This window comes from Rhinolophus sinicus, chromosome 17 (genome assembly GCF_057876585.1).
Source record: "Rhinolophus sinicus isolate RSI-liver-muscle chromosome 17, RSI-T2T, whole genome shotgun sequence".
NCBI lineage: Eukaryota > Metazoa > Chordata > Mammalia > Chiroptera > Rhinolophidae > Rhinolophus > Rhinolophus sinicus.
The window spans coordinates 5,254,270-5,278,761 of NC_142517.1; the positions used below are offsets into that span (position 1 = coordinate 5,254,270).

The 24,492-nt window shown below is 39.3% G+C and overlaps 1 protein-coding gene across 6 annotated transcripts in view; it reads left to right on the forward strand.

The window, feature by feature from the left end:
* Nucleotides 1-378: 378 nt before the first annotated feature.
* Nucleotides 379-24,492, forward strand: part of BRWD1 (bromodomain and WD repeat domain containing 1) — a 102,153-nt gene continuing 78,039 nt past the window's right edge. For 5 of the 6 annotated variants that reach the window (XM_074325220.2, XM_074325227.2, XM_074325233.2 and 2 more), the window contains exons 1-13: nucleotides 380-570; nucleotides 680-738; nucleotides 884-913; nucleotides 1,080-1,139; nucleotides 11,522-11,672; nucleotides 13,743-13,841; nucleotides 14,194-14,354; nucleotides 15,419-15,640; nucleotides 17,975-18,075; nucleotides 19,192-19,262; nucleotides 20,819-20,919; nucleotides 21,706-21,746; nucleotides 22,565-22,663. In XM_074325220.2, the coding sequence (XP_074181321.2) occupies nucleotides 522-570; nucleotides 680-738; nucleotides 884-913; nucleotides 1,080-1,139; nucleotides 11,522-11,672; nucleotides 13,743-13,841; nucleotides 14,194-14,354; nucleotides 15,419-15,640; nucleotides 17,975-18,075; nucleotides 19,192-19,262; nucleotides 20,819-20,919; nucleotides 21,706-21,746; nucleotides 22,565-22,663 (1,244 nt within the window). In that variant the 5' untranslated portion in view covers nucleotides 380-521. Of the gene's footprint in view, nucleotides 571-679; nucleotides 739-883; nucleotides 914-1,079; nucleotides 1,140-11,521; nucleotides 11,673-13,742; nucleotides 13,842-14,193; nucleotides 14,355-15,418; nucleotides 15,641-17,974; nucleotides 18,076-19,191; nucleotides 19,263-20,818; nucleotides 20,920-21,705; nucleotides 21,747-22,564; nucleotides 22,664-24,492 lie in introns of all 6 variants that reach the window. The other variant, XM_074325217.2, reaches the window with a different exon arrangement.

A 24,492-nucleotide genomic window follows, 5' to 3' on the forward strand; every position in this document is an offset into this window, starting at 1 on the left:
GGCTCAGTTCCGGCCAGGGCCGTGGGGACCTGTCCCCACCCCCACCACGGCCCCAGGCTTGGCCCCCGCCCCGGCGCGCCGCCCGACCTCCGCCCCCGGCGCCCGCCCAGCGGCGCAGCTGGGCCGTCGCGCTGCCGCCTCACAATGGCCGGGCGCCGCCTCACCACGCGCAGGGATACGGCCACGCGCCTCCCCTCCCCCACTCGCCGTCTGCCCCGGCCGGGCCTTTGCTCACGAGAGTCTCCTTCCCTGCGCCCCCTGGACAGAGGACAGCGAGGCGAGGCTTGCGCTTTCGGGTGGGGCCCGACCGCCGGTTGTTCCGGGGTGCCGGTTCGCCCCCGCGGAGGACTACTTTTCCTCCCGCGGAGGGACTACTTCCGCGGAGGCGTCGGTTCTGGCGGCGCGCACGGCATGGCGGCTGCGGCGGCGCGCCTGAGGTAGAGGGACGCCGGCCCGGTCAGGCCTCGGCGCGGCCTACACGCTTCGCTCGCCCGCTCCCGCTCCTCGCCCCGCGCCAGGCCATGGCGGAGCCCTCCCCCGCCCGACGCCCGGTGCCCCTTATCGAGTCGGGTAAGATGCGCCGCCCGCGCTGTCCCCGCGTCGCCCCCGGCCCGCGCCCCGACCCCGGCCCCCTCCCGTTGCGCGCGGGCTCTTGACCTGAGTCTCCGTCTTCCCGCAGAGCTGTACTTCCTCATCGCCCGGTACCTATCGGCCGGCCCGTGTCGGAGAGCAGCCCAGGTGAGTGCGGGCCCCACGGGCGGCGGCGGCCGTGGCAGTGGCCCGCGCGTCCCGGCCCCGCCGCCGCCTGGGGTCGCGGGAGGAGGGCGCGGGGTGGACCGGGAGACGGCCCCCGTCCCCTAACTGCGCGTCTTGTCTGCTGCAGGTGCTGGTGCAGGAGCTGGAGCAGTACCAGGTCTGTGCTTCGCGGCGGCCCCCGCCCCGTTCCCTCCGTTCCCCCGCGCGACCTTGTCCGGGGCCGCTCGCCCGGCTCCGCCGCTCCCCACCTTCGCCCCTTACCCCGCCGCCCACCTCCCCGCACCCGCGCGGTGGTCATCCGTGTGCGTCTCGTGTCTTTGCAGTTGCTGCCGAAGAGGTTGGATTGGGAAGGCAACGAGCACAACAGGAGCTACGAGGAATTGGTGAGACTTTTGACATTTCCGTCCCGGTGTTTCCGAGCACCTGACCCCCCGCCCCCTTTTCGGGGCTCCTGCTCGTGGGGCGCAGTGACTGAGCTCGGAGGCGGGTGGGTGGGCGGCCAGGGCGTCACCGGGACCGTGGGATTTCCTCGGGTAGGTTTTGTTTTGTATTGGGGTGGCTGGGTTTGTTTTGGTAGGAAATGGCCCTGGGGGGCTGCGGGGCGGCGGTGGGGGCGACTCTCGGCGGCGGTTTGCGGTGGGGTGGCTCCCCAGGTGCGATTGCTTATGATGAGAGCCCGGGCACGCGTGCGCGCGAGTTGAGGCGCGCCAGCCATTCGGCGAGCTGCTCTCATCCGTAACCTGACTTGTAAATCTCGCTCTGATTGGTCTTCTTCCTTTGGCCCCGCCCAGGTCTTAAGACCACTTGTTCCCTGGGAATAGAATCTTGGGTGTTTGAAAGGTGTTCGTGGTTAGCATTTGCATTTACCTCACCAGCGTAATAAAAATATTGCTGCCGTGCCTCCATTTCTTTTGCCGCTGTAAATTGTACACTTGTTGAATGCCTTAAAAAACTGATGTATTTTGATGAATTTTTTCAGTGATCTGCTGTACATGTTCATACAGGCCCTAACTGTGCAGGTTTGTTTTTGAGGCATCATTAACATAGATTATACTTCCTTTTTTTTTTTTTTGGTAAGGGGAATAGGACTTTATTGGGGAACAGTGTGTACTTCCAGGCCTTTTTTCCAAGTCAACTTGTTGTCCTTTCAGTCTTAGTTGTGAAGGGCGCAGCTCAGCTCCAGGTCCAGTTGCCGTTGCTAGTTGCAGGCAGTGCAGCCCATCATTCCATGCCGGAGTCGAACCGGCAATCTTGTGGTTGAGAGGACGCGCTCCAACCAACTGAGCCATCCGGGAGGCAGCTCAGCTCAAGGTGCTGTGTTCAATCTTAGTTGCAGGGGCTGGTGCCCACCATCCCTTGTGGGACTCGAGGAATTGAACTGGCAACCTTGTGGTTGAGAGCCCACTGGCCCGTGTGGGAATCGAACTGGCTGCCTTTGGAGTTAGGAGCACGGAGTTCTAACCCCCTGAGCCACTGGGCTGGCCCCTATAGTTCCCTTTTTGATAAACTTTGTCAACTTGCTCACTTGCTCTCACCATGTATAATTTGTTTGACCTTAGTGGAATTTTTCAGAAAATGTTTTTGTAAATTTATGTATTAGGACAAAGAATTTCTTTAGTTGCTAGGCCATCTTTAGCTCCTGTATGAGCAAAACAACTGAATAAAGAGCTCTTGAATGATCTTTTACTACAGTTCTGCAGCCTGTGTAGGAACAGTTGAAGTCAGATGGAAGTAACAGGGATTTTAGTTCAATTGTCAGTTTTAATATTTGTTATTAGAGTGTTTTTTTTTGATGCAAACATTTAAAAGCAAAAATTTTCAAGAAAGTGAGTTCTAAAAATTCTGCACGATGGCAGAGTTTTCATATGTTACTGAGTTTGACTTTTGTGTGTTTTTTTTTAAGTCAAATGGACTGCTCTGTTGTATTTTATTCTTATGAGAGATAATAGTGTTTTCGGTGAAGCAGAGCAAGCAGAGCACTTTGTGACATGAATCAATTTGCATATATTTGGCTTTACAAACTTCTAGAGGCCACTTGGGCTCTAAAATTCTTATTGTACTGCTTGATTATCTCATTACTGGCCATTTTTATTAAGATGCAATATAGCTGATTACACTGGTCCAGTGATGGAGAGTTGCAGGACTAGACAGCCTGGGTTTATATTTTCAGCTCTTTGATTCTGGGCAGGTTATTTAATGCCTGTGCCTATGTTTTCCTATCTGTAAAATGAGGAAAAATAGTTGGGAGGGGTAGTAAGTTAGTGTATATAAAGTTCTTAGAACAGTGTTTGCCAGATGATCACTATGTAAGTGTTAGGTATTATAAATGTAGTGCGGAATTAGTCAGAACCTTAAAATACGTAGATGGATAGCTTGTACATTATAAGTGCATAATTTTACCTATTTGCGAAAGAATTTGAAGTCTTAGAAAGTACTTTGTGCGAGGTTCCATAACTAAATGTAGGGCTAGGACTGTTAACCACGTCTTCTGTGGTCAGGAGAGTCTCTTACCACTATTCTGGTATCTTAGTTATATTATCATTGGTATGTTTGAAGCTGGTTCCAAATTGAGAGAATTTTGCTTGAAAAAGATCTTATGGTAGAGTCAATTTAAAGTCTTTAGATTTGCCTATATTTACATGTACATGTTTGAAAATGTTGGTAGTGGCTTTTCTATAGGGGTGTAACTAAAAAGTGATATGTGCAGTTGACCCTTGAAGAGCATGGGTTTGAACTGTGCAAGTCCACTTATACATGGATTTTTTCAGTTAATATGTACATTAATGCAAATGTATTTTCTCTTATGATTGTCTTAATATTTTCTTGAACTTTATTGTAACAATATAGTAAATAATGTATAACATACAAAATAGGTGTTAATTGATTGTTATCTGTAAGGCTTCCTGTCAGCAGTAGGCTATTAGTAAAGTTTTTGGGGAGTCAGAAGTTGTACTCGGATTTTTGTCTGCACGGGGTTTGTTTGGCACCTTATTCCCCTTGTTGTTAAGTGTCAACTGTAATTACTTCATTAGTCTTTTCTTCTGTAAACTGACTAAAAAAATTGTCTTAATGTTAAATAAAAATTGCTTATGTTTATTGTAGAATATTTAGAAAGTGCAGAAGCGAAGAGAAACTAGAAAAACCACTAAAGTGAGAAGTGCTTGTTTTTCTTTATGCATATACTCTAATGAAAATAAGATCTGTAAAAAAAATATGGATTCTTTTCCATTTCTCTGGAAGAGTTGAACCATTTGCTTGTTGGGCATTTGGTTGATTTCCAGGTTTTTTTCTGTTAGTGATTATAAGAGCTGCGTATCTCCGCATTTATTTATATCATATAATGGTCACCTAATTCCTAGAAACAATTAATAAAATGGTTTACATGTTTTTAATGTTTATTGTAAATTTGCTCTCTTTAAGGTTGCCAGTTTAAACTCTTGACAACCGTATGATAGTATATTGATTTCTTACCCAGATAACGATTTTAATGTTTGTCAGTGTGATGGATGAAATAGCTAATGTTTGAGTCCTTTTTAATAAGTACTGCACAAAGTAACCTTAACCTATATAATCTCATTTAATTGTATTAAGAATTATTTCAGACATTTTAGGACTCAGCAGTTGAACCTAGAATCTGTATCAAATACAGTGCTTTTATTTTGGCTCTTCTAAAATATTAAGATCGTAATATTTCTTGAACATTTTTATAAACTCTTGTTTTATGTTTGTGTTGAGTTTTTTGAATTTATTTTAAAGGTACACTAAAATGAATAGGTTTTATTTCTTTGGGTCAGACTTCTTGATGAAATAATGAACTAAGTGTACATTAATGTTGAAATCTATGGTCTTGAACAGTTTATGTGGCTGAAATTATTTTACCAAATACTTTACTATTTCATACGTTCTGTAGGTTGTTGCATGTTAAAAATCCATGCATGTTGAAGTGTGCCTGTCTCTTCTGTTTTAATACATCTTGTGAAACAGTATTTTTTAAAAACAAAGTTTGACTTTTGGGGGAATAGTTGACTCTTCATTAAGTTCCATATAGGACCCAGACTTTAGTTACGCTTTGCACAGGTCTTATTTTGATCATACTCTGCTTAGAAAATTGTATTTTGATTTGACAACATGAAGAATCTCAACTTTAGTATTTTTTTCCCCCAAATGTTAGCTGATCTGATTTATGGATAAAGCCTCTGAGAATTTTTGCATTCTGTATTTTATTTTTTCAGATGGTCTGATGGTAGGTCTAGAAACAGCTGGAGGACACCATATCAAGAATATCAGAAATCTTAGATAATTTTTCTTTTGAATAATTTGCAATTTGGAAAAGCTTTTGTAGTCTAGAAATAGGGCTCATTGTTTTGCCAAGGGAGGAAGAAAATTATATTAGTAGATTGCATAGAAATGCTAACTTGGGATATATCCCCATTTAATATTGGAGCCAGCATTAATAGCATTTTCCAAGTACGCTTCACTTTACTGGGATAGTTGGTGGGCGACTTTGCTACAGATATCCAGCATGCTGTTATGATTTGTGTGATTACGTAGCACATGAAAGTAGGTTTATAGTATACTTCCATTTGCTTAGGAGCAGGGGCTTAACTAATAAAGATATATAATAATGTCTTCTAAGTCTGCAGATGGAATTCCTGCAGTAATTAATGGTGTCTTTCTGCTTGGGCAGCCTCTACATTTTGGCTTTTTTTCTCCTCAAACTTTCAGTCTTACAGCTGCCAACTGGCTCTTGCAGTGACCTACTAGAAATGATGGGAGGGAAGGGTTCTTTATTCCTGGGACTCTTTTACTAGGGAGGAGAATTTTTGTAGGGACGTCCTCCTGCATTAGATTTCTCAGTTTAATTGGCCAGAACTAAACCACGTGACCTAATTATGAAAAAGTCTTAAAGTGAGGTTCTGCCTAAGTGGGGAGGAGGGAGGTAATGGCTGTTGGGTAAGCAATTGCTGTCTGCTCCTGGAAGCTAAAACTGGTTAATGTTTCTGAATTAAAATTAATGCTTTTAAATGAATGATCTTCACACTAACACTAGGACATTTCTCTGCCTAGGTCCTTTTGTATAAACTGAGTGCTAAGCTCTTTTTGTCTTATTTCTATGGGAATATTTTTTTTCTGCCACTGATTACTAAACTTTCACGTCTTTATAAACTTAGAAAAGAGGCCAAGAACATCCATCCATCTCTTCAGAAGCTGAGGGAAATTATTTAAGCAAGGAAGACACTAAATTTTTTAATCTGTATAAAAGACAGTGCTCTGTCACTTCTTTTGATTGTTGTACTGTACTTTTTATTGTATAGGAATTGTGATAGGATAATTACATGTTCCCCATTGCTAGGTTTCTAGTTGTATTTTAAAATAATATGACGGAAAGCTAAAGGCCAGATAGGCACATATTAAAGATATTAACTATTCTAGATCTTGATTAGATCACAGCATTCCAAACTTTACAGAAAAAGCTACTTTGTCCCATAACTTTCCAATTAGGTTATGTAGACCCTATTGCCACTTTCTATAACTGCTGCCCCGGGCTTGAAGAGGCTCATTCTCACAACAGTATTTGGCAACAGTGATCCTAGGATTGACCCTAGGCTGATCCACTTGGAGACTGAATATGGCTATACACTAGATGGTAGAGAGATTGGCTATTTGACTATTGTAGGGGCTTAGTTCTGTCCTGACTCTTGGGGACCTTGCATAACTGGCTTATTCGTTGGGGTTGCTGATAGACTTCTAACGTTGATGTCTAGGACTTAAAAATATTGAAGGAATGTTATATTAATTTGGTCAAATGCTGTTAAATTTTTAATCCAGAACCATTATCTATTGATTATTTTTATTGCCTATATTTAGGGAGTAGAACCACATTATTTTCCAGGTGCACTTTGTTTTGTACAAAAACAGTATGATCCTTCCCCACACCCACCCAACTTTTTAAAATTTTTATTGGGGAATATTAGGGAACAGTGTGTCTCTCCAGGGCTCATCAGCTCCAAGTCGTTGTCCTTCAATCTAGTTGTGGAGGGCGCAGCTCACTGGCCCATGTGGGAATCGAACCAGCAATCCTGTTCAGACCTGGCACTCTAACCCATTGAGCCATCTGGCTGCCACACCCACCCATCTTTGATGGTTTTGTTGGACTTCTCAGAAATGCAAGGAATCTGTAATTTTCTTCATGGAACGACAGCTGCTGCATGGGGTTCATGTTCCTATAATACCTGGACTTTTCCCAAGTATGCCTATGTTGTAGCCTCGTGCAACTGTTAGTTTTATTGCTTAGTTGACCCAGACAGTTAGTATAATCTGCATGTTTGTAAAGTTCTTCCGGGTCATTTAAGAGAGAAAGTAAGATCATGTCTGACCCTGAGAAGCAACCTTTTTAAAATTTTTTATCTATACCTTTTCTAGCTAGACAAGTTCTTTTTATCCATAAATTTTATATTTGATCTTCAGAAATACATCTCTCTGTTCCTAGATCGGCTTGGTTGTATAACCTTTTAAAGTCAGTTGTCTATCTACCTGAATAGTGGAAATCTCAAAACTATTAATGTTATTTTGGAGAAGAGTGATTGTTCTTACAGAAGCCCTGTTGCCATTGCCCAAAGTCTTTTTACGTTAAGTACTTAACACCTTTTGGATGTATGGTGTAGGTGAATCAGTGCAATTAATTTAGTGGGGTTTTCATTTTTTCAGATTTGCATTACTGACGGTTCTTACATCTGTGAGTTTCTTGGTTCCTGTTGGAATTACTTTCTAGTTTCTCCTGTCTCCCTTTCCTTTCCTGTGATGAGCTAATTATCTACAATAGTTTTTGGACTTTTACATATTGACACTTTGAAGCGCATAGTGCTAATTAGAAGTAAATACTTTATTTTTAAGTAAATTTTTATTGGGGAATATTGGGGAATAGTGTGTTCTCCAGGGCCCATCAGCTCCAAGTAGTTGTCCTTCAATCTAGTTGTGGAGGGTGCAGCACAGCTCCAAGTCCAGTCGTCATTTTCAATCTTTAATTGCAGGGGGCGCAGCCCACCATCCCATGCGGGAATTGAACCAGCAACCTGTTGTTTAGAGCTCGTGCTCTAACCAACTGAGCCATCTGGCCGCCCCTCCGGAAGCTCAGTGGTCTTCAGTCTAGTTGCGGAGGGCGCAGTTCACTGGCCCATGTGGGAGTCGGACCGGCAACCCTGTTGTCCAGAACTCACTCTCTAACCCACTGAGCCATCCAGCCACCCCAGTTGTAAATACTTTTTGAGACCTAAGTTTTGATGCAGCTTTTAAGTTATGCCTTGGAATATCTGTCAGGGTGGGAGATGTAAGTCAGCTTGAAAAGTTGAAGGTATTTTTTTCTTTTCTGTGGCCAAAGCTTGATACTGAATCCAGGCTTATTTTATATTTGAATTCATGATTAAGAGCTAAAAGATCTAGAACTATGTTTTAACTTTTCTTTGGAGCAGTTTCTCAGGGAGTTTGAAAATGGGGCCTTGTTGGTGTCAGAGTGGCATGGGAGTATTGTTGGCATTAATGGAATACCAGGGATATCATATGTTCCAGACTGGGGACAGTCCTGTACAGTGATGTTTTTGTTCTTCCTCAAGTGTTGGTAACATCATGATTGAGAAATTCTAGAAATAAAGCATTAAAGTTTATGTCAAACACGAGCATATTCATGAGTTAAACTTACACATTATTCTTTGTTTTTCTGTGAGGTATAATTGACATAGAATAAATTGCACATATTTATAAAGTGTTCAAGTTGATATATTTGGATGTGTGTTACACCCGTGAACCCATCACCACAATGAAGAGTAAACATATCTATTACACCCTAAAGTTTCCTCTTCCCCTTTGTAATTCCTTCTGCTTCTCCCCAAGCTATCTCTGATCTGCTTGGTGTAACTATATATTAGTTTGCATTTTCTAGCCTTTAATATAAATGAGATCATACAGTGTGTACTCTTTTCCTGGCTTTTTTCAGCATAATTATCTTGAGATTCATCCATGTCCTTGTGTCTTACTAATAGTTCACTTTTTATTGCTGAATAGTATTCCATTGTACAGAATACACTGTACAGAATAATGTGTGCATTCATTCACCTGTTAATGGACATTTGGGTTGTGTCCACTTTGAGTCTTTGAAAGAGAAAGCTGTTATTCACATAAAAACTTTTATGTGGATGTAGGCTTTCATTTTCTTGGGTGACACCTTTCTCCTTTGAACTTTTGTCAAAAACCAGTCGTCCTAGGGATAGGATACAAGGTATGATCAAATAATACGGTGACTGTTTAAAAAAAAATTGTTACAGTAAAAGACACATTGCCATTAATCCCCCTCAAAATACTCACCCTCGCTTTGGACACACTTATCCCATCGTCCTTGCCACTTCCTGAAGCACTTCTGGAAGTCTTTCGTGAGTGTCTTTAGTTGCGTTGTCGTGGCTGCCTCTATGTCCTGAATCTTTCTGACTTTGGGGAAGAGCCAGAAGTCACATGTTGCCAGATCCGTTGAATAAGGTGGATGAGGACACACCGTAATGTTTTTATTTGACAGAAATTGCCGTACCAGAAGGGATGTGTGACATGGAGCGTTATCATGATGCAGGATTTATAGCACACTTTAAAACACACCTTCTCCCAACCATAGCTCACGCCCGACTGACTGCATCGACCAAGTTGAAGCTTGTCATACATTGTTAGTAAGGTTCAGCGTGATGCTCCCTGTATTGAAGATGCCTGCCTTTCCGTTGGATAGCACCCGGCAGCAGCATTCACCGAATTTTGTGATCACAATGGAAAGTCTCCGTGTCGCACATCTCTTCTGGTACAACAATTTCTGTCAAAAACATTACGGTGTGTCCTCATCCACCTTATTCACCACATCTGGCACCGTGTGACTTTTGGCTCTTCCCCAAAGTCAGAATGACCATAAAAGGTAAATGTCTTGAATCGATTCAGGACATTGAAGCAGCCACAACAGCACAATTAAAGACACGAAAGAGGACTTGCAGAACTGCTTCAGAAAGTGGCAAGAACGATGGGATAAATATGTTCTAAATGAGGGGGATTAATAAGATTGTGTCTTTTACTGTAATACATTTTTTAAATTTGAACATTCACCATATTTTTTGACCATACCTTATAGCTTGATAATATGGAAAATGTATGTGTTACTATTAAAGAAATTGCCCAACTGTTTTCCAAAGTGGTTGTACTGTTTTACGCCCATTAGCAGTTTCTCCACATTCTTGCCAATCTTGATCTGGTCAGTCTTTTTAATTTTAGCTATTTTAGTAGGTGTACAGTGATAGTTCATGTTTTAAAGTTGTATTTCATCAGTTATCAGTGATGTTGAGCATCTTTTTTTTTTTTTTAACGCCATCCCAATCAAAATCCCAACAGGCTTTTTTGTAGAAGTGGACCATTTTTATCTACTCACAGGCAAATGAAAATGGCCTAGAAAAGCCAAAGCAGCTTGGAAAGTAAAGTTGAGAACTAACAATACCTGACACTTCAGGACTTGCTGTGTATAAGGAGGACTGATTTTGACAAAGGTTCAAAGGAGAAAAGATAATCTTTTTATTTGAAATCATAATAAAATTAAAAGAAAACATTGGAGAAAATCTTTATGACATAAAGATAAGTTTTATTATGATTTCAAATTACATACCTAAATAATCTGTTGAGATAATTTTTGTTTATGGTGTGGCGTATGGATCAAAGTTATTTATTTTTGGCAGTGGATATCCAATTGTTTTAGCACTATTTCTTGAAAAGATTATCTTTTCTCCTTTGAAACTTTGTCAAAATCAGTCCTCCTTATACATAGCAAGTCCTGAAGTGTCAGGTATTGTTAGTTCTCTACTTTCCAAGCTGCTTTGGCTTTTCTAGGCCGTTTTCATTTGCCTGTGAGTAGATCGAAATGGTCCACTTCTACAAAAAAGCCTGCTGGGATTTTGATTGGGATGGCTTTTTTTTTGTTGTTTGTTTAAAGATTTTATTGGGGAAGGGGAACAGGACTTTATTGGGGAACAGTGTGTACTTCTAGGACTTTTTTCCAAGTCAAGTTGTTGTCCCTTCAATCTTAGTTGTGGAGGGCGCAGCTTAGCCCCAGGTCCAGTTGCTGGTTGCAGGGGGTCCGTCCATCATCCCTTGTGGGAGTCAAACCGGCAACCCTGTGGTTGAGAGGACGAGCTCCAACCAACTGAGCCATCTGGGAGGCAGCTCAGCTCAAGGTGCTGTGTTCAATCTCCGTTGCAGGGGGCGAGCCCACCATCCGTTGCGGGACTCAAGGAATTGAACCAGCAACCTTGTGATTGAGAGCCCACTGGCCCATGTGGGAATCAGACCGGCAGCCTTCGGAGTTAGGATCACAGAGCTCTAACTGCCTGAGCCACTGGGCTGGCCTGGGATGGCTTTTTTTAAAAAAAAAATTTATTGGGGAATATTGGGGAACAGTGTGTTTCTCCAGGGCCCATCAGCTCCAAGTCGTTGTCCTTCAGTCTAGTTGCGGAGGGCGCGGCTCACTGGCCCAGGTGGGAATCAAACCGGCGACCCTGTTGTTCAGAGCGCGCGTTCTAACCAACTGAGCCATCCGGCCGCTCTGATTGGGGTTGCTTTGAATGTGTACATGATTTGCTATTTATTTAGATCTTTCGTTTCAGCAATTTCATATGGTTTGTTACACTTATCTCTAAGTATTTAGTATTTTTTGATACTGTTATAAACAATGTTTTAAAATTTCCTTTCCAATCAGGTTTTGTCCAATAAGCATGTGGCTCCTGACCATCTGTTGCAAATCTGCCAGCGCATCGGTCCCATGTTGGATAAAGAAATTCCACCCAGTATTTCAAGAGTCACTTCTTTACTTGGTGCAGGAAGGCAGTCTTTGCTACGTACAGCAAAAGGTACCTTAATTTGAAGAAGTGTTCTGCTTTGTATTACTAGCTTACTAATTACCATAATTGTGAAGTAATGTAAGCATTGTGGAAGAAAGGTGATGTGTAACTATAAATCATGCTGTGGACTATAAATTCTCTGCGTTTAGCGTAGACGTTGGATTTTATTACATAAGTGTTTAATGGGTCCTGCGTTTAAAAAAATGATAAAGGTATAGATGTTAAGCTAAAAAGCTTGAATTTATTCTGAGATGTGTTTGAGGTTTTATCAATGTGAGTTCTTAATTTTCCATTTTGTAGCTCACTTACAACTTCATTGAATGTAACTGTATGTGTCTAATAAACTCTTTAAATACTAGAAGTATTTCATTTGATATTTAGATTCTTGAAAGCCCTTTGTTATAAGGGGAAGTGATTTTCTAAATTTGGTAGCAGTTTGAAAATAAGCACCCAAAATGTACAATTGCATGGTTCTTTTTTTCACCAATTCAATTTTTTTTTGCTAAGTTATGTGGTAGCAAACTGTTGGAATTGCTGTTAGCTTGGTATTAATCACTTAGACTAAGTGTATGTATGTGATATGATCTATGTATACAACATGGCTTACCTGCTAATGGGCAAGAATGTCGGCTCTTATATCTGGAGCATACGTCAAGTTCACCCCCATGATTATTTTTAAGATCTGTTGCTGATGTGATGCTTGCTGCCTCTTAGATGTACCACCAGTATAAAGCTTGACTGAGAAAGAACCCTCCCTCTTGGTTCCATGCCAGACTGGTTTGTCAGCTTTAGTTGTTCCTTAGTGCCCTATGGCCACAACACACTGTGGCTTGAATCAGGAAACTGTTCATATTCTTCCTTCTTCTGTGTCCCTATTCACCTTGTAATTATTCTGTTTTAGGTTGTTACATAGTAGTTGCCTGGGTAGCCTGTTTTCCTCTGTTTTCTTTGCTTGTGTCAAGCTCAATGTCGTTTTGTGATGAGCACTGCTTTAGAACTGGCAGACCTTAGAAGAGACTTCAGCAAGCTGTCCTAGGGTAGGGACCATATTTCTTGCTTGTTTTGTACTAGTGCCATGGGAGGATGCCTGGGAACTGCTCTTTGATCATGAGAGTGGTAATGAATCCATTCATGTAAAACCTAATATGCCTGTTGGTTTGGGGCACCCGAGGCTCAGTAGAGGTTTAGTATGATGCCTACCTTCCCTTCCTCTTTCAGTTGTGAAGAAGCTAATTCCTAGCACAGCATAATCTGTGTTCTGCTGCTCTCTCCTTAGAGGGGGCAGGCATTTTTCTTAGTATTTTTGCTGGTAAGTCAAAGAGGGATGGGACTTTAGAATTAGCGTTCAGACTGGCACATCCTATATATGTGCTCTTGTGTAAAGGATTATCTATGACCCTTAAACGAGGAAAGCCATTTAATTTTGTCAGTACTTTTAAGGAGATTAAAGTCATGGTAATATTGGCCAAAATTAATTTTAAAACTCAGTAACATTTAAATAGTTTATTAAGTCAGGGATTTTTTCGTATAAATCAATGAAATTAAAATTTTCCTAACAAAACTTTCCATTTTTGGAAAGTTGAATCAGTTGTGATTAAGATTTTTTTTTATCATTAATATTGTATGGTATAATTCCGCATTGAAAAATAAGATCTTATTTGGCATCAAATGGGTCTTGGAGTTAAAGACCTAGTTTTGTGGTCCATCTTGACTAATCATTTGCAGTGGATCTCTTTAAAGGTCCTGGAACCTTTGAGCCTCAGTTACCTCACTTGTAAATTGGCGATTAATACCTACCTCACAGGGTTGTTGTGGGGATTCAATGAGATAATGTATGTGGAAAGCACTTTGTAAATTGTAAAGTGCTACACAATGTTAGTTGTCGTTGTTGTATCTGAGATGTCTTAAATTTTTTTTTCTTCAGAAATAGTCTAATAAACCTCTAGGGCTTTCCTGTTAAAGTATATTAGTTGGTAAAACTTTAATAAACAGTTTATTAAAATATACGTAAGTATTCTATAAAATCTTTCTTGGGGTTAACTTTCAAGATTTTATGTGTATCTAAAATTCATTTTAAAGACTGCAGGCACACAGTTTGGAAGGGCTCTGCCTTTGCTGCTCTTCATAGAGGAAGACCTCCTGAAATGCCGGTGAATTATGGTTCCCCACCAAATCTTGGTAAGTGAGGTTGGCCTTGCAAATAGATGCCTGAAACCATTCTGTTAGTGTCTGAGCAACTTTGTGTCTGCTATATTAAAATTTAAAAGGAAATACTCGTAGTAGTGTTGTTTCAGTAGTAACAAGTATCAATTTTCAAATTTGTTTTCCTAAAAGAACTAAAAGTAATAACAATTAATGAAAAAACAATTTTATTATAATGAGAAATCTGTAGTCGTGATTACAGTAGAACAGAACTGGGAAGAAACTTGTGTCCTTAAGATTTCTTGAACATAGATTTTATTTTGGAATTTTTCGTAGCTTTTTACGTATTGGCACCCTCTTAACCATTTTCGTTGTTTTTATTTCCTAGTGGAGATACATCGAGGAAAACAACTCACAGGGTGTTCCACTTTTAGCACAGCATTTCCAGGAACTATGTATCAGCATATAAAACTGCACAGAAGGATTCTTGGACATCTGTCTGCTGTTTACTGTGTAGCATTTGATAGGACGGGACATAGAATCTTTACAGTGAGTTAACGTTTTAAACTCAATTTGATCACCTGGAGCACTTTAGCGTTCCTCAGAATCTTCTGGGAAATCGTATAAAACATGTACATCTATGATTCCCATTCTCAGGGATTTTGACAGGTCTGGTGTGGGGCCCATAAATTTGCATTTTTATTTAGTGTCCTAGGGGATTCATGTGCAGACAGGCCTTTTGCGGTGTTTGTGAGACATTGATTTAGAGCAGTGGTTCTTGGGCATGATCATCAAGGAACCGTAAAGACGTGTGTGCCTACTACTTCTCCAGCCCATTCTAGGCCTGCTGAGTTAGTCAGTCTCTATTACGTGTGTTAACCAAAATCAACCCCCCGCCCCAGAATATCCAAATCTCTGTAGGTGATTCATAGCCACGGTGGTTACTCCCTGATCCAGGGAAATTGGTTACTTGGACACTGAAATATTTTATAATTCCTATAAAACTATATGTAAATATTTATAATTTATTTTACCTTTTTAATGTTTTTAAAGGAAAGTTAGGATGGGCAAGAAGTTTAAATTTCTTAGTTGTGAAATTCAGAGTAGATACTCAAATATTTGTGGAATGTATGGATGTTGGCTGGTACTATAAATTTGTGACTCAGCTGTTTGGTTATTTAAAATGAGGTTGCTGGTCCCATTATGTTTTAGTTGTTTTCGGAATTGCTTGTGAAATATAGATCTGTCCTAACACCAGATTATTTATCTTGATGTGAGCTTAATTGATTTTTAACTATTGTTCATTGAAATAGGTGACCCATGAGCTTTTAGTTGAAATTACTACTTAGCAGAGAATTTTGGGAAGATAGTATTTATAATGTGGTCTGGTCCATAGAAATGAAAACTTCACAGTATCTGTGTGTAGACCATGTTTGATTTGGAGGAAAAAACTGTTATCCTATAAGTGTTCTTGCCATGAGTCAATCTACAGAGTATTTTACAGTTGGAAAGAGAGGAGTTATAGACACTTAATTTGAGTGACATGTAAATAATATTTTAAGTGATGTAAAAAATTTCTGTATTAACATTTATTTTGGGGTGTGTTTTCCAAGGGTTCAGATGATTGTTTGGTGAAGATTTGGTCAACACACAATGGCCGCCTACTATCCACATTAAGAGGTCATTCTGCAGAAATTTCAGATATGGCAGTCAACTACGAGAATACCTTGATTGCTGCAGGGAGCTGTGATAAAATAATTAGAGTGTGGTGCTTGAGAACTTGTGCCCCAGTCGCAGTGCTCCAGGGACACACGGGGTCAATTACATCTTTACAGGTAAACTACACATTTGCATTACTCTCCACATTTGTGTATTATCTCCTTTTCCTTTAAAGCTCTTTCTCTTCGGAGATGAGAAATAGTAAGGTGCTTAGTTATTATATAATCTGTTTTAAAGTTAGTAATCAAGAAAAAATATAATTAATGATACTTCCATGAATCATGGAAGGGTGATGTAATAAATATATAATGCAGTTAGAGCTTTTCATGAAGGCTTAATGGATGACTTATTGCTTTCTTTATTTAGGTTTATGGTTGAACTGAATGAGTCAGTTACAAACTGGTGATAGGTCAATGATTTTTCTCCTTTAAAACGTGGATTTTGATAAACTGATTAAACTTACTGAAATATATTTAAACTCAGTTTTAGTCCATATTCTGGAACATCTACTTAGGTTTAAATAGTCACTTTCAACATTTAAATCCTTCATTTTGTATACTTGAAGGAACTTGGAAGAAGCTTCTTTTAAGAAGTTACAGGTTCATATCTTTCCTCCCTTACAAAGTATGTAATATACAGCCTTGGGAAGTCATAAAACATAATAAACTGTACTCTGAGATAATGTAATGATAAATAAATATGTAAATCTTTGAAAAAAACAAAACCAATTTTTCCTGTCTGTTCTGCTGATGGCAGTACTGGACTTCCTTTGCTAATAAGTTCCTTTGTTTTGAATGTCTCATGGGTCAGCAAGTGTTGCTTCTTTCATCATGGCTATCCCCGTTCTGGGGGAAGGAAAGGTTAAGGTTCTTAGATTAATTTGATTGATTGGATTGATTCTTGGCTCTTTATCTTATCTGTTTCCTTTCAGTTAATACTGTATATTGCTTTCAGACAAATCTTGGGGTTGCCTTCAGTGTTTCACATGAGAACTATAGTTACCTCTTAATTTACTGTTACTGGGCCCAAATTCTGTACCCCCTTAACTCATTTCCCCACCACCTCCAGAAACAAATACTTCAGTCGTGTGAATCTTCCCATTTCTATCACATGCCACATTTCCTGTCACACTTGCACTTTTGTTTATATTACTTCTTTGTGTTTGTCTTGTTTTCTTTGTATTTTCCTCTCCATGGTTTTTCAGCCTTCTTGGATGTCTCGGGACCAGATTGACCTTCCTTTCTCTAGCTTGTTTGTGTAGCATAATTGGCATTTTATTAAATACAAATGTTAGTCATATTGTGAATTACAATATAATTCTTGTATTATAATACTTTTATGGTTTTGTCTTGTTAAATGTGTAAATTGTGACCCGCTTGGTCACAGTTTATCCTGGTGGCCCATCTGAAGGACAGACAGTTCCTCGCCACCCTGGTTGCTACCCAGTTATCCCTTTACCATTTTTTTCAGTGATTGTTTCCCCCGCTGATTGGAGATGGCACCTTTATCTTAAGTCTTGTAGTAGGGTCCATTTTGGAGTTTATATTTTTCCCATTGGTTGTTATGTCAAGTACCTACTGTGCCCCAGAGTTTTGATTATTGAGGCTTGGTGATATGCTTTCCTATTGATAGGGCTGGGTCTTTACTTTCTCTTTGTAAAGGTTTTCCCGCTTATTCTTGTTTATTAGTTTTGAAAATAATCTTTTATTGAGATCATCTTACATTTTAAAATTAGAGATAGACTTTGTTTCTTTGCGCCCTGAGCTGGAGAGAGCGCGCTGCCGGGAGGGAGATAGACTTTCTTATAGGTCACGATTTTTCAGTATAATAGTATCACCTATCTTTTGGATTTCTTGTGTTGTAGAGAGTCAGTTGAAGTTAATGCTTAAAAACTGTTTAGGGCTGGCCCGGTGGCTCAGGCGGTTAGAGCTCCGTGCTCCTAACTCCGAAGGCTGCCGGTTCGATTCCCACATGGGCCAGTGGGCTCTCAACCACAAGGTTGCCAGTTCAATTCCTCGAGTCCCGCAAGGGATGGTGGGCAGTGCCCCCTGCAACTAAAATTGAACACGGCACCTTGAGCTGAGCTGCCGCTGAGCTCCCGGATGGCTCAGTTGGTTGGAGCCTGTCCTCTCAACCACAAGGTTGCCGGTTCGACTCCCGCAAGGGATGGTGGGCTGTGCCCCCTGCAACTAGCAACGGCAACTGGACCTGGAGCTGAGCTGCGCCCTCCACAACTAAGACTGAAAGAACAACAACTTGAAGCTGAACAGAACCCTCCACAACTAAGACTGAAAGGACAACAATTTGACCATTGTTCCCCAATAAAAGTCCTGTTCCCCTTCCCCCAATAAAATCTTAAAAAAAAAAAAAAAACAAAAAAAAAAAACTGTTTAAACTACAACTTTAGTAGGAGCTCAAGAAACTGAGTTGTGTATGTTATTGCTTTTTAGTTTAGCCCAATGGCCAAAGGCTCTCAAAGATACATGGTCTCTACTGGTGCTGATGGGACAGTTTGTTTTTGGCAGTGGGATTTAGAATCCCTGAAATTCAGGTAAGTGACTTTAATTGTGTAATAAATTTTCTTCTTTAATGTTACTACATAGTCTGATGAAGTCTGATGATAAAGGGAAATTATGGATTGTGGTGGCCTTTTTACTTTTGTACTTGATTTTTTATTACATACAGCATATGTGCCCTGTTGACTACTTACTGTGTACAATTACTATTAGACAGTTGCGTATGTAAAAGAAGCATAGCTATTCTGTGCACATTAGTAGACACATTTTTGTGAAAAATATAAGATATGTATGTGAAACATTTTGAAAAATGTTAGGAATGTAGAATTAGATACATGATGAGAGATTTAGGTGGGATCATTTACGAATCAAATGACCTGGGTTATAGACCCATGTTGTCCAGTACAGAACCCGCTAGGCACATGTGACTGTTGGCGCTCATCAGATGTGGCTAGTGCAATCAAAAGAGCTGAATTAACTTCAATTTAAAACTGGGTACTTGGTTCAGTTATTGCAAAACTTGTAAGCATAATTCAAACAACTTGAGTATGTGAATTTAGTTTTTCAGCTGTAAGTTTTATTAATTCTGAATATTTGACGAAAATGTTCAAATTGAGATGTATTATAAGTGTCCAGTACACACTGAAAGATTTCAGTACACACTGAAAGATTTCAAAGATTTCCTATGTAAGAATTTAAAGTTCTCATTAAAATTTTACTAATATTGTGATATTTTGGATATATTGGATTAAATGAAATAAAACTAATTTAGTCTCCTTTTTACTTTTAAAGATACACATGTGGCTTGCATTCCAATTTTGTTGAACAGTGCTGTGTTTCCATCCTGGTGGTTTTATGCCCTGTTCTGCAGCCTTGGTGATGGGTTCACTTAGACTCTGAGCCTTAGTCACCTCAGTTACAAAATGGGGCTTAGTAGGCCTGCTATTTCTGTGTTGTAGGATCTGTAGCACGTGGGGGTTACAGAGTCTTCTGAATTCACCCAGCTAGAATAGCATAGGTGGAAATATTTGTTACACTATGAGGCACTATGGAAATAAGATTCTAATGTTTAAATATGCTAGATGAGAACCAATAGTTTAAACTATGTTAATGTGTAAAACTAACGTATTTTAAAACATTTTCTTTTAAAGTCCACGTCCCTTGAAGTTCACTGAAAAGCCTAGACCAGGCGTTCAAATGCTTTGTTCTTCTTTTAGTGTTGGTAAGCTATCTTTAGTACTTTTTTTCTTAGTTTTATTTTTAGCATTTATTGAGTTACCACATGATTGCTAAGAGCCTTTATCAGACAGATGGTAAATGACTTTTGTTCATTTCACTAGGTTTAATCTGTGATGTTCATTTAGTTAGCCTTTTTCTTGTCTTTAACTTCTCCATTCTGTCTCTCTCTGATATCTAATAGTAATCAGTCAGTGATACAAGAGGTAGCTGGCAAAAATGAGGCCTAAGATGTCCACATGAGTGATTCCTGTGCCATGTGCCTTGGGTGTATGATATGCTAAAATAATGGTTTTCTTTTAATAGGCTAAACTGTATATTTTTTGTAGTTTTAAATTTCGACACATCTTGGGGATGTTAGTCCCCATTTTCTTGCACAGTGAACTTGGGTGTTAATCTTTCTTTTTAGGAGAGCTCAAAGACTTTTCCCCTATAAAAGCCTGAAAACTTCAACATGTGAACTTTATGTTCCATAGCTAGGTTTAGGTATGTAAAGTTGTCTAGAAAGCAGAGCCCCTTTTGTCAAGCATTTTTAGAGTCACAGCACTGCAGGTCATCACCACAACTACAAAAGCAGAGGGAGATAGTGAACATTTCCAGATTGAGTTAACTTTTTAAAATTAAAACCCCATCTGGTTGTTTTTTTTTCAGCATTACCAGTTCTTTGACACCAGCTGGGTGTCCTACAGTTCAGCTCAGTTCTGATACTGTCTACCTAGAGAATAATGTGAGATGCCATAGGTTAAGGGCTCTACGAGATTCCTCCCACCCCACTGCCGCCGCTCCATCTCAGATTCAGAGCAGGTTGTCACCTGTGCTTTTGACTTACTGTCTCTTTAGAATGGGGTTTTCCCACCAACTCCTCCTTGGTTTTGATTAATTTGCTAGAGCAGCTTGCAGAACTCAAACATTTTACTTACTAGGTTTCCAGCTTATTATAAAAGGATATAATTTAGGAAGAGCCAGATGAAGAGATGCATAGGATCAAGGCTGGGGGAAGGGGCACTCAGGGTATGCCACTCCCCTAATCTCTACATGTTCACCAACCCAAAGCTCTCTGAGCCAGTCCTTTGGGTGTTAGTGCAGGCTTCCTTAAATGGGCATGAATGATGGAGTCCTTAGCCATGGCCATTGGTTCACCTTCCTCACTTCTCCCTCCCCAGAGGTTTGACTGAGCCTTCCAGCCCCACATGGTTGGTTCCCCTGGCAATCATCCCTCCACCCCACCCTTAGTAGTTTTGTAAAAGTCTCCTTGTTCACATGACGGATATCAAGCCATCTTTATTGCTCTTACCACTTAGGAAATTCCAAAAGTTTTAAGAGCTCTGTGCTATAAAGGGGACGAAGAGCAAATATATGTGTCTTATAAACCCAACATCACACTGCATTATATTAATTTTAAAATGTCTTTATATAGTGAAGTAGAAAATGGATCTATTGAGATAAACTTTTGGAATAAGTTGCTTAATTTAATATAGAAATTTGGTTTGTTGAGCTGTTTGTCACAAATTGGATTTTTAAACCTAAACATTTTTATTTCAGGTGGTATGTTTTTAGCCACAGGTAGTACTGATCATGTAATCAGAATGTATTTTTTGGGTTTTGAAGCACCTGAAAAAATCGCAGAACTTGAAAGTCACACTGTAAGTATTCAGATTTTAAAATTCTGTAAATTAATTTTAATAATATTCTTGTTGGTATATAGTCAGATATTGCTAACAGGAGGAATTGCATTTAATGGTGAAGGATGTTGACTGCTCAGATAGCACCTTGGCAGTGCATTATTTTGCAGTGGTTATTTCATCTGTTAGTCCAAAATCTTGATTATGACAGTTGATTTGGGTAGGTTCTATTCAAGTGGGCCCGTTCATCTTAACCATTAACCAAGCTCTTGAAATCAGAATGCTGTTTGATTAATGTATAGTAAAATAAGCATAACAAGCTATGTAACTTGGTATCTGGAATACTGCTCAGTCGTCAGCTTTTCACTTAAATGAAGTTTTGTGAGGTCATTTGATAAATACAGATTCGAATCACTTTAAAAGAAAAATACTTTTTGCGTCTACATAATCATAAAACGTGTGTGTGTGTGTGTGTGTATGTATATATATACATATTCAGCCTTGTTTTCAGCTGCTTAAACCTTTACATTTGATCATTTTATACACATTTCAATTTTTGTACAGATGTTTTCCTGCATGGTCTATTTTTGAGACGAGAGCTATGTCTTGGTCTTGTTAGATGCATAGTTAGATTCTTGGCACTTAAGTGTACAATACATGTTTGAATGATGGTGCTAAGCAGCACCGGTACAAATCTCTTGCTTTAAACCAAATGTGCTTTCTAGCTCTACAACTGAGGGGGTTTTTTGCATGTTTGTTTATAAACTATGTAGATGATGACTTCAGTGTTTGTTTTTCCTGCTTTAGGATAAAGTTGATAGCATCCAATTTTGTAACAACGGTGACCGGTAAGTGTGTTTGTATGTGTGCATGCATTTTTAGGCATATATACGATGTTGCACCTTAGTGTAGCTAATATGTCACTTTGTATATTATAGGTACTTATTAGTAAATATATTACTTGAATGAAAAGTGTCTGGAGCAGGAGGAAACACTTGAAATACGTTTTTAGAATGGTAGTTTCTGCTGTCTCCTGTGACCAAATGTAGTTCTTCTTTAGTTCACATTGGCTAAATTTTTGGTTTACAGAAAAATTAGGTGTAAGGATAATGAAATTCCTTACGTTTGAGTAGTTAAGAAGAAATCTTTTCTCGTTAACCACTGTGATGCATCCTGAAATAAAATGATCACTTAGTTCTTTTTTGTGGTCCCCAGTGTCTTTCAGGTGCCTTTACTAAGCTGCAATTTTTAACACTTTATTTGGTTAAAAGATTGATTAGTTTTACACAGTAGACAGCAAGAATTAATTTGAGTTTAGAGTTAAGATGCTTATAATGGAGCTTTTGCTCTGAACTAATTTTCTCATATCTTGAATTCTTCCTATTTTTTCCCCTCTCCAGGTATTATTGTCTTCTCAAAACTCAGTCTATTTGACAAGCTATTGATTGAGTTTGCAATGTGCTTTACTTCATAGGGCCAGGCAAATCATAGCAAACCAGATTTTTTTCCATTCAAATATACCCTAAAGGTCTGTTTTTTGAATTAATAACTATAGATTTACCTGCAGTCAAGATAGCTACATGAAAATTTTCTTTTGCTTGTGATTTTAACTGTAGTTGTTGGTGACATGTATGTGAGTGTAAGATCTTTTTCTGAATATTTTAAGGTTCTTAAGTGGTAGCAGAGATGGAACAGCACGGATTTGGAGGTTTGAGCAGTTAGAATGGAGAAGCATTTTATTGGATATGGCTACCAGAATCTCAGGGTGAGTTGAGATGGTTTATTGTAAGCAGTACATCATAAATACTTGCTGTACGTCTACCTGGTTGGTTGGTCGCTTTTGTTCAGAGGATTGAAGAGTACTATCAAAGTGTGAGTGGCTACCTCCTGCATAACTGATAAATACATACTTAGATCTCACATAGCCAAAAGAATTTATCCTTAATGTTATATAGGAAAGAACAGCGTATTTGTTCTACTGTTGCTCATTGCATTGACTTCCTCTTAGGTGTTGCTTTTAAAACCACCTATAATTTAAAGAAATAAAAGTAACTCAGGTATGTCAAGTGTGGACATGTTTCTTTTCTGTAGATAGGATTGTTGGAATTTTTAAAAAGTTGCTGGTGGATTTGAAGGTAAGTTTGTCCTACTATCCCTTCCCCAACACTGTGAAGTTTTCAACAGGTTTTTGAGAATCTCTGAGGTAAGTTTAGCACTTCCCAAGATAAATATTACAAATTTGAAATACATTTGCTTTTTTGGTTTATGTAAGTGAGGCAGTACAAGTGGTAGAAAGAATACGTGTTTTGGAATCAGACCTTTGCTCACTTATTGGGAACATCATTCGATAGTAATCTGTTAAATCATCTGGGATATGAGACAACCTGCCTTTATTATTGTTGGGGATTGTAAATGATATGAAAGTTTCTACCCTGTTTCCCTGAAAATAAGACCTAGCCGGACAATCAGCTCTAATGCGTCTTTTGGAGCAAAACTTAATATAAGACCCGTTCTTATTTTACTATAATTTTTGCTCCAAAAGATGCATTAGAGCTGATTGTCTGGTTAGGTCTTATTTTCGGGGAAACACAGTAGCATACTTCCTGGTCTAGAGTAGGTATATTAATGTTCTTTTGTCCAATGCAAATATTATTTAGTTACACTGTAATAGAAATCTAAAGTTATAAATTTTAGTTTAGAGTTTATTTCCAAAGTTTATACTTTTTTATATCAGTTTTTCTGAGGAATGTTGTACATTTTGTCTTTTGGAAATTCTCAGTGTCTGCTTAATTTTTAATAATTGTAGGAGAAATTAACACCTATTGTCTGCTGTGGCTCAAAGAGTTCTATTGGGTTTCAAAACGTATTTGACGTTAATATTTTTGTGAGTGAGAATGGAAAGAATATATACTGGAAATCTGATAATCCTTGTTCACAAACGGATCTTTAGCATTATTTTAAAATGTTACACCTGGATACTCCAAGCATCTTAGTGTGAAAGTGGCAGCTGTCACATGGAAATAAGGGGAATGGGAGTGAAGATAATTTGAAATCATATCCACCCATGAACAGTTGTTTTATTAGGAAAATAGGGACATCAGTGTATAAACACTGAATAAAAATTTTAAAGATGAGACTGAAAACTGCTTAGTTTTCTTGTTGCCATACTACGCATGGAGAGAGCTTTTCCTGTGATTTCCTTCACATTGGGAACATTCTCATTTAAAGTTGTACCTGTTTCAAATCTTGAAAAACAGTTTTCTGTATATAAGAATTGATGGATATTTGTTCTAGTCTTGGCTGGTCAATTTGATGAACTATAATGTCTGTTAGTAAATTGAAGGTCACAACAGGGAATACCTTTCAGTTTAAAGGGGAGCACGGAATCTTAGTCTTCATTACATTTTACATCTTATGTTACACTTTTCCCCTGACTAATCTAGTTAGAATTATCCTGTGTTCCACTGTGCTTACATAGATGTGTGTTCCATAGCTGTCACACAGCATTCATTCCATATTCTTAGAGCTGTTTAATTAAAATGTTTATTATATGTTTATAATTTCTTAGAATGTGTTATATGATTTCAGAAGCAG